The sequence below is a fragment of the Odontomachus brunneus genome, unplaced genomic scaffold (assembly GCF_010583005.1).
Source record: "Odontomachus brunneus isolate Ranch 3 - 2012 unplaced genomic scaffold, Obru_v1 Obru_scaffold_034, whole genome shotgun sequence".
Classification (NCBI taxonomy): domain Eukaryota; kingdom Metazoa; phylum Arthropoda; class Insecta; order Hymenoptera; family Formicidae; genus Odontomachus; species Odontomachus brunneus.
Window position 1 is genome coordinate 489218 of NW_022639484.1, and position 10488 is coordinate 499705.

A 10488-nucleotide genomic window follows, 5' to 3' on the forward strand; every position below is an offset into this window, starting at 1 on the left:
GCGCAGCGAAGTAGATATTGTTGGTAATGGTTGAGGCTGCTTGCAGCACTTCACGGAATCGCGAATTGAATCGCATATTTTTACATCACTTCGTTTGTATGGTCGAACGGTATCAACAGTGACATTGCGATATCCACGAATTCAATGACACTTCCTAGAAGGAAAAAGGGGGTCAAGGCATCACAAAGAACCTTCATTGACACATTTCATTGTAACGTTCCATGCGTTAAAGTCACGGCTAATATATTCTGCGAGCATAATACATTCTTCACTCGCGTTTGTCACACAAAGTAGATCGAATCGTTATCGAATGTAATAATCATTAATCGGCAATATCGATGAATAGATCGAAAGACGCACGTTAACAGCACGATGGACGCAACACCGGCGTGTAGATTTTAAGTTCTGATTTCTTTATTCTATTCACAATCTTTTCAGAAGAATAGTGTAATTTATGTAACCACACGTCCACGTGCAATGTCGTAGAAACTGCGTATCCATGACATTGGAATACGATAACCTCTTTATCTTTTCGTGATTATTGTGTAATATATGACTAGCCTACGAAAATGACGCAACATGTATTGCGCAAACGCTGCTTCAGAAAAAAGTAGCACATGTCATATTTAAAATTGGGCATACTCTAGACTTTGTGCTTCTAAGATGAAAATAGCGCAAACGAAAAAATGCGGATACTTGAATGAATTGTTTAATAAACAGAGCAATAAATACAGTTTGAAATATTAGTTGGTAATTGAAATTTTCAAGCATCGATTTTTGTCAAGAGTATTAACTTTTATACTAATTAAACTTCAAAATATATATAATTATTTTCCAACAAATCTTAATAATCTCTCAAATCGATAAAAATGGTAATTAGAAATCAATAAAATGATATAAAATTTTATTCGAATGATTTGTATAGATTTGATATTTCGATACAGATTATGCTTACGTGTCACGACGTATCACGAATATCTACAAACTCTTTCAACAAGATTATCAATGTTGACGTAAATGATTAGCGTGTAACCTCGACGAAGATTGTTAAAAATCTTGAGACGCTTGCTTTCGTATTTGTTTTCGTTATTTGTTCTTAGCTTTCAGATACCGTGTACTAAATACCAATGAGACAATAATAAAAATGTTTATTAGAAAGCGATCTGTCAAACGGAACGTTTCAACAGAAATCGTGAGAATATTCTGATCAAAGTAAAACTTTGTACTCATTTCGCGATTTATTGAGCAAATATGAAGTACTCCTAAACTTAAGATTAAAAGAATAGATATTCAAATTATTACACAAACTTTTAGTAAATATTCCAAACGCGATATGTTTTATTTCAAAGATATTTTCTAATTTCGAATCGTCGTGTTTTGACGTTGAAGGCACGGTAAAGATTCGGTGTAGAATCCACCGTAAACATTTGCTATGGTAAATAGATGTGGTCTACGCGTTCAGATCCTAAATATTTTATTATTTTCTAACACCTATATTTTACACGTGTATGTGTGTATTGGTTATCTGTTGACATTGTTATGATTCACAGTCGAGCCAATAAGTGAAGCTTCATCGAACAAGGATCAGTTAGTAAACACCGAATTGTCTTAACAATCATATACGTCTCACGCGACATGTCGGTTATCGAATCGTTGCTGAATTTTCCTCTTTCTCACGTCTCAGACAATGTCTGTCGATTTTGCCAGAAAACATTCTGCTGCACGAAATGCCGCGATCGCCATGTGGATAACGTGCATCCGGGTCTGAACGTCAACTGTTCCCTGTGTGCCTCGAAAACGCTACCGATGAAACAGTTCGAATTTGAGAAGTTGCTATGGGAGAATAAGAAATTGTTGTCCCACATAATCGACAAGCACCTGCCGTTGCATTGTGTTCTGTGCGAAAATCGGATTGAGACCAGTGAGGATCTCAGGTCTATCGGTAATTTACAAAGTATTTGCATAATACGACCGAACAGTTTGTTTTAAATATTTTTTGCAAATATTCTGAAAATATTTGAAAACGTGGCGAGGTAACGTGCTGTGAAACTTTCGCAAATTCGCCCCTCCAGATACAATTATTTATCCACTGAGAAAAAAGCGGTTGGATTGACAAAATCAGCGGTCATCAAAAAAATATTAGATCTATTCAACAAAATACATGTTAATGCAACAATAAGTTAAAATCTGCTATATCACCGTTGATTTTGTCAATCTAACCGCTTTTTTCTCAGTGTACTTAAACTCAGCTATAACTCGGCTTATTGGAGACCTGCGAAAGAAGAGACTAACAGAAATTTAGTTTCGATTTCGTCTCGATTTCAAATCCTCTCACGCGACGAATATATTAATTTCTCAATCGAACTTTTCTAGGTGTATGTAAATGGTACTCCGAGCATCGTCAGATACTGATAAACGAGAGGTTGCCGGGAACACCTGCGACAACAAGTTTTGATTTGAAGCTGAAACGCAGCCTGAGTGATAACAGTCACGCGTTCTTCACGCCACCCGAGATCTACCGGAACACCAGCACACCGATGTTCATCAGCCAGAAGAACAGCTTGGAGTACCAGACGCCATGTGCACCTAATTTCACTCTGAAGACTCCCAAGACCAACTCACCGTTGATAGCGCAGAGTAACGCGACTTCGAAGATTCAGCAATCGCAAAACGGCGACAGCGACATCAAGTTCTTCAGCTTCTCCCCGAACATGGAGAACATGGAGAATGTAGGGATGACGCCCTTCAGAAGCAACGCTGATGATCAGTTCCCCAGAAGTAATTCCGGCAGGAAGCTGAATATCAAGGAGTCAAATGAGACCGTGCATGGCAAAGCCGAGGAGGTAACTTCAAACGACGACATAACACATCCCTTAAATATGGATCTAACGATGCCCTTCCAGAGCAATGCTGATGAGCAATTTCCTACAAGTAATTCCGGCAGAAAGCTAGACATCAAGGAGTCAAGCGAAACTGTGTCGAATGAAGCCGAAAAGTCTTCATATGACAATTACACAATGTCTCTCATAGATATGGATCTAACGAACATCGAGGACAATATTTCTCAAGAACATACACCGAAGCTAAATGTCGGAAGTCGCGAGGAATCTAGCAGGGCGTCGGACGTGGTAAAGAAGGTGAGATTCTCCGATCAGTATGAAACTCTGTCGAAATTCGGGAACCAAGTGGAATTCTACGTGAAGAACATGACGGAGGAGGGTGACGACGTGTTTCATGACGCCCATGACGTATCGGGCGTCGTGAAAAATACGAAAAGTACAGAGAGCACACAGAATACAGAGAATACGAAGGACGTGAACGACACGAACGACTCGAAGAATACGAAAATTACGAAAGACACAAAGGAGAAGGATTCAAAAGAACAAGATACGGAGGAAATGAAGAATGAAAACATGGAGAATATAAAGGATGCAAAAAGCAACCAAGTCGATGATCAAAAGCGCTGCTTAGTAATGTCCTCGAAGGACTCCTTAGACAACACGGAGATCAATACCTGCCAGGAAAATCAGCAGAATGCGGAGAAGGAGAATCGTGTTGTCGAGGCGTTGTCCAACGGCGTATCAATTATGACTCAAAAAGGTACCTCCAGGATGCTGATGATGGTGTTGGTAGAGAACAACTCGGAGAATCTTAACAACGACCTGATGCCCCTGATCGATTCTGGTCTGAAGAAGTTGGGAGAGCAGATCATATCGCCGTCTTCGGATACTTGTGAATTTTCGAACGTCAATTCGACCGATTATACCAGACATTCCGTCACGAAAGTGGAAATGAATATTTCGAGTGTCGAAAATTATTCTAACAATAGCAACAACGTGGAGATAATGAAAGATCATCAGCAAATAGTGTCAGATTTTCCTTCGTCATCCACAGAAAACGGCCAAACAAGTAGCAATGGTGGGATCCTATCGACTGTCGCGCAAGCTGTGAGATTAGCCTTCAAGAACTTATCTAGTCAGTACACATTTCGAAGATTTCTTTTTAATTTTCTAATCTTCAGTATTTTTAACGCTTTTGCGATTAACATCGAAATGAACAAGCTATGAATGGATATACATCCGACAATAATTGAAAAGTAAAATTCGTTACTTGTTCATAGATCTGAAAAACTTAACATTGGAGGCGTAATTTCAGGTGTGACCAGCAGTGTTAATAGTTCCCAAATGGTTCAACAACGACAGATTGTCGGGGATACAATGTCTTTACCAGAAACAAATATCTCGTGTAATCTCGATAACAATCTCGAGGTACGTTATGGCAAACGGGCTCGCGATGAGGTATCCTCATGGGTGAATCCAGTTCCTGTTTCATTGGACATCAAGAGCCCCTTGCCAAAGCGCAAAAGAGGATGGTACAAGATTAAAGGACGTCGGCCGATCCGCAGCGTACGAAATGAAGCTACTCAAGTGATTTCACCTAGAGGAGTGTCCTCGGAAACTCAATTCTTTAGTCAAGGATCATTGACAGTAGGCGACACGGTCTTGCCGCTTCCTACGAGAGCTCACTCAAAAGTTTCACTCGCATCAGCCGAATGACAATTTCTTTTTCTTTTGTTATTTTTTTTATATAGAATTAAAACTAAGTCATTGTACAAAAATAAAAAATTTACGATAGCAGTGACCTTCATTGTAAAAATCATTGACAAGTATTCATGGTAAAATTCTTCTTTTTTTTTTAAATAACTACTTTCTGAAAGAAAGACTTCACTGTAAATTCTTACTGATAGGTTTTATTCAAGAACATTTTATTTAAAGATTGAACAAAATTATGTAAGTACAATAGTGTATGTTATATTAAATATATCCTGTATATAAATATAATCAATTTCTTTTTTAGATACATGCCACATTGTTTATAGTGGTGGTAATAAAGACAGTTTGCGAAATATATTGTTTTCTCACTTTAGTTTTCATGTTATTCATAAAGATGATTTAAATAAAACTAAATAAGGTTTACATCTTATAGTTAAGTAACCCGATATTTGTGCTAGTCGATGAAACATCCAAACCTTATTTCTCAGTACCACGATCGAGAGTGATAAGTCAGACAAAATGGGTGCGTCAGTACCAGGGTTGGGTAAGTTAACTTTTTTTTTTAACTAAGTTAAGTTAAAGTTAATGGTTTTGAAAATTTAACTTAGTTAAGATAAAGTTAACCCATAATGAAATTAATTGAATTAAAAGTTAAGTTAATAAAAAAAAGTAATTAAAAAGTTAAAAGTTAAATTTGTTTCATTTCATGACTTCAGGGTTTCAGTTTTACAAATAACGGAAAAAACAAATATAGACCTTATTTAGAAACATGTTGTATTTACAGATACTTATTAAATTTAAGTAATAAAGCTTTTTAGAAATTTTTATCGGACATTTTTCCTCGAAAATTGTCGAAAATGAGCCCTCCTACATTGAACAACTTTTCGATGTCTCGCAACACCTTTATGACATGGTTAACTTCAAAATAATCGAATTAAAAGTTAATAATTAGCGATAAAATGTAACTAAGTTAAGTTAAAAGTTAAAAGTGTAAAAATGTAACTAAGTTAAGTTAAAGTTAAGCGAGCAGTTTGTTACCACAACTGCTCGCTGAGCACTCAGTGAACTCTTGCATCCGATTGGTAAATATTTTTAGATTTAAAGGAATATGTCAATTAAAGGAACATATCAATCAGATGCAAGAGTTCACTGAATGCTCAGTTAGAGGAATGCTTGTAGTACCAGATGTACTTATTGTTATTTATGGTGTTGTTATCATTTATCGTTATCTATTGTATTGTATTGTATTGTTATTATTTATTAAGATTGGAGTCTTTGCCCACATTATATTATTAAAAATAAAAATCCGAATAGGATAAGCTTCAAAGTGGCTCAAATGAAGCATGTAGTACATATAGAGGTCATGCATTTAGCAAAATTTAATGAGAAAATGACAGTATTGAATGGAAAGACTACTAAGGGTGCGTTCATCTTGGACATTTTTTCGCTAATAGCGTTCACAAGCGTCGTTTTCGTCGTTCGTCTTGGCGCTTTGAAGCGTTACAGAGAGGCCATGACGTCACAATTTCATGGCGAAAATGTCATCAATTTACGCTACTATTCACTATCTCGAAATAGGTAAGTCTTCAATAGCGTAAGTACTACTAGACGAACACAAAGTATAGCAAAACTTAACCTAAATGTAGAAAAAATAAAAAGAATATAATTCAAGGTGAAAGTAGAGATTACTCCAACATCACAAAGAAAGAAAATAAAAAGGAGCCAAATATACAAAAACAAAATGGATTGTATTATAATATTTTTTTTCACATATATTGTTTATTAAAGCCATTTCTTCTTCACCTTCATCATTTTCCTCTAATGAGGATGAAAATATTATTGTGTACAATTCTTGCATTGCATATATCAGCAATTATTTATTTTCTTTTAACGCGTTCGTCTTGAGACTAACGTTTCCTCGCTATAGCCAAGATGAACGAACGAAAATGCTGTAAGCGTTAACGCTATAAGCGAAAAAGTATACAAGACAAACGCATCCTAAAAGACTCATTGAATTTAAAAACATCGAGAATCGATCATCGAAAGACAATCGATCCTTTAACAGAATCGAATGTCGATTCTGCTTCCTTCTGCTTTTGTTCGTGGCGCCACTAATACAGCTGTTATGAATGAGGTTATGTAGCACATGGTATACGATCAACAGATATTGTTGAGACAATAGTGATTTTTTCAGTGAATATAAAAAGGGTAAATCATACAATAATCAAGACTCTTATTTATACTTTGTTATTTAATTTACTTATATTTTCGTCAAATCTTCATACATCATGTACGAATATATATCTGTAAATATTTTTACAGATCACACAATTAGCCTTAAAATGTCCTCGTGGAAGAAAGCTGGAAAGGTAGGCCAGAAAACTCACCGGGAACGTCATCAACCAGAAGCCCGCAGACACCTGGGCTTGTTGGAAAAGAAGAAGGACTATGTCGCCAGAGCTAAGGATTTCCAGGAGAAGCAGGCGACGATCAAGCTTCTGCGGAAGCGTGCACTCAACAAAAATCCGGATGAGTTCCATTTTCATATGATCAATTCCAAATTGGAGAATGGCGTACACAAAGAAAAGAAGCAGGCAGAACACACACCCGAGCAAATCAAGCTAATGGAGACACAGGATATCAAATATATAGCATATAGAAAACATCTTGAGTCAAGGAAGATAAACAAGTTACAGAGCGAATTACACATGATCGACACAGCTAATGAGACGAAGAATCAACACATCTTCTTCGTAGATAACAATGAGGAGATGAAGAATTTCGACCTAGCTAAGAAATTGGACACTCATCCTGCATTGCTATCCAGACGAATCAATCGACCAAGAATGAGCCAGCTGAGCAAGATGAAGCTGCCAGAATTAGATGAGAAGGCTATGGCCAAACTCCAGCAGAAGAATCACATGTCTTATACAGAACTCGCCAAGAGGCTCGATAGAGAACGCGAATTAACGATCGTGCAACAAAAATTGGAAATGCGTACTGCACTGAAGGACCAAAAGATCACAAAGCCAAAATGTATAAAGCCTGGTACAAAGGTTTCTGCTCCTATCTATAAATGGAAATATGAGAGAAAACGATGACTTATGTAAGTGTACGTACATATATATATATGTGTTTGTATTTCATAATTTTTTATTACCATTATTAAATATCACAAAAAAGTGTACATATATGTTACTTTTATTATAAATATCAAAGTATATATTTATTCATACGTTATTCTCTAATAATGTATTATTCCTCATCCCCTTTCTTATTAACAAATATTGTGTATATGGTAATGAACATAATAATAAACATGTGACTCATTAGGAAACATGTAGTTTCACATGTATTGTTTAGAATTATCAAATTATTATAAATTTTGACAGCTGAGTTTAGAGTTTAATGTTCAAGAAGATGAAGAAGAAAGAAAGGAAAAGAAAAATCTGCTTGGATTATATTCCAAGGATAATCGATTATACTTAATCAATACTTATGATTTAAAACAAGATTGTCAACTAGGTCTTACCTATTGAAAAAACTTACTATTACCATTACTAATCTTAAAATATTACTCATTACCGTTATTGGCATTAAATAATTAATGATTTATTATAAGATATATTAAATTAGTAGTTTTCATCAAGTTTCAAAAAATCTTTTCTTAACAGTTTGTCTACAGATACATTTATTTTACACATTCACAAATAAATCTTAAGGGTTTCAATTATATTTGTTACTATTATCCAAAAAATATAATTTTGCTACTTTGTTACAGTTACATTTAAGAAAAATAATGTCCTTATTAAATAGTTATAGACAAAAAGTAACTTCTAATCTTAAGAGAGTACACATCAAGATTACTCATTATTTATTAAACAAATTTACTGTTACCATCTTGAAAAATTACTTATTACCTGTTAATCTTGAAAAATTACTTATTACCGTTATTGGTATTAAATATATAATTAATTATTGCAAGAAGTACTGAGTTACTACTATTTTCATTAAGTTTTAAGATTCTTTTCTTGATTATTTGATATCGCTTGTCTCAGATATATTTATTCTACATTCACAAATCAATCATAAAAGTTTTAATTATATTATTACTATTATCTAAAAAATGTAATTCTGCTACTGTTACAGTTATATTTAAGAAAGTTAATATGTTTATTAAATAGTTACAAAAACAAAAAGTAACTTCTAATCTTAAGAGTATTATATACTAAGGTTACTCATTTTCTATTGAAAAAACTGACTACCATTACTAATCTTTAGAAATTATTCATTGCAATTATTCTCATTCATAATGTAATGAGTTGTTACAAGAAGTACTGAGCTAGTACTATTTTCATTAAGTTTTGAAGATCCTTTTCTTGACAGTTTTGTCACTCATGTATATGCATTCTACATATATTCACAAACTGACCATAAAAGTTTCAATTATATTTGTTATTACTATTCAAGAAATGTAACTCTGCTGTTGATATAGTTACATTTAGAAAGGTTAATATTCTTAGTAAATAATTACAGACAAAATGTAACTTATAATCATAACAGTATTATGTAATGCTTATTTCCCAAATCTAATATATGAGATTAATTTGTTTAAATGATAATAATATGATAATAATATAATAGTATATAAATATGGATTCTTTTTTAAAAGGTAAAACTCCTGTACAATATAGTTTTACTGTTTCTACAAAAAACAGGAATCTCTCTTCCAAGAAATTACTTGTGCAAGTTAAGAAAATTAGTGAGTCCAAAATTAAACATGTTATTGCTTGAAATGTTACTAAATGTATTATACACAGTATGAAAAGATGTACAAGTAAGTTTATAAAATTTGAAAATATGTATATTAAATAATAAGATAAAAACTAATAAAAGATATAAAAGATAATAAAAGATAATACTAATAAAAGATAATACTTTATTCTTTCAAAGCACAAAACGGATTAAACTCTTGTATATGTATAGATGATATAGTGGAACTATCACAATAGATCAAGCAATCTTTATGTATTTCATTATATTTTTGTTTAAATAATCCTAACATTTAAAAAAATGTTTCAAAACACTACTTAGAATTACTAGCTAAATGTGTTTATTCCTGTTAATAAAAAATAAGAAAGTAGCTATAAAAAAATATAATTATCGCTTATCAATCATTTGAAAATATGATGCACGGTGTCTGTGGATGTGTGTGCGCGCGCGTGTGTGTGTGTACTCCCATTTTTCTCTTATTTTATATTTCTTATTTCTACCTTGTATTATTTATAATGTTCCTTATATTTTCATTAAATTTATCACTTATTTGTTATTTGCACTCACATTATTTTTTAATCAACAATCATCTGCTCCGTTTGATCAGAACTCGTTTCCAACACCTCAGTCGTTCCATTCGCTTGACCTGTTATCCCAACTGTTCCTGCAGAATTCACTTCCGACATTCTCATAGTCATCATTTGCTCCGTTACTATTCTTGTCGTTGATTCTGTCATCGACAATTCTTCGGTAGGTCTATATTCTATCAGAGTATTTCCTTCGTTTTGTCTATTCGTCATTCTCAGCGTGATATTTGTGGGAATCGTCGGTAACTCCGTCAACACGTTTATGCAATTGTAATTGATCTGCCACAGCTGTTTTTTGGCGTAAATGTCTAGACGAAGGCAAGCCGTGATGGATCTGAGTAGAAAGAAGGATTTGAATAACAGAAGTCGCAAGCTAAATTGAAAAATAAATGCCCAGACAGAGCAAACTTTATAACAGATTTGTTAAATATTAGATGCGCAAATAAATTCGGTGCCTTTATCTTTAATCAATTATAACTTCAGTTTAAATTCAAATTTCTTCCCGTCGTTTAGCGCGTTTTGAAGTGCCAATTTTAAGGTTTAAAATGCGCTAATAGCTTGACGAAGCAGACACC

The 10488-nt window shown here is 33.9% G+C and overlaps 2 protein-coding genes across 2 annotated transcripts; both read left to right on the forward strand.

Moving 5' to 3' along the window:
• The first annotated feature begins 1559 nt into the window (after nucleotides 1–1559).
• On the forward strand, nucleotides 1560–5148 carry LOC116843628 (putative uncharacterized protein DDB_G0286901). The gene is made up of 3 exons (XM_032814173.1): nucleotides 1560–1942; nucleotides 2374–3975; nucleotides 4156–5148. Exons 1-3 carry the CDS (start codon nucleotides 1636–1638, stop codon nucleotides 4554–4556), a joined length of 2310 nt encoding a protein of 769 aa, XP_032670064.1. The 5' UTR covers nucleotides 1560–1635; the 3' UTR covers nucleotides 4557–5148.
• A 1506-nt stretch (nucleotides 5149–6654) lies between these two features.
• On the forward strand, nucleotides 6655–7740 carry LOC116843670 (probable U3 small nucleolar RNA-associated protein 11). Its single transcript, XM_032814291.1, has 2 exons — nucleotides 6655–6761; nucleotides 6876–7740. The coding sequence occupies exon 2, from the start codon at nucleotides 6896–6898 to the stop codon at nucleotides 7652–7654; it is 759 nt and encodes a 252-aa protein (XP_032670182.1). The 5' UTR covers nucleotides 6655–6761; nucleotides 6876–6895; the 3' UTR covers nucleotides 7655–7740.
• The last annotated feature ends 2748 nt before the right edge of the window (nucleotides 7741–10488 follow it).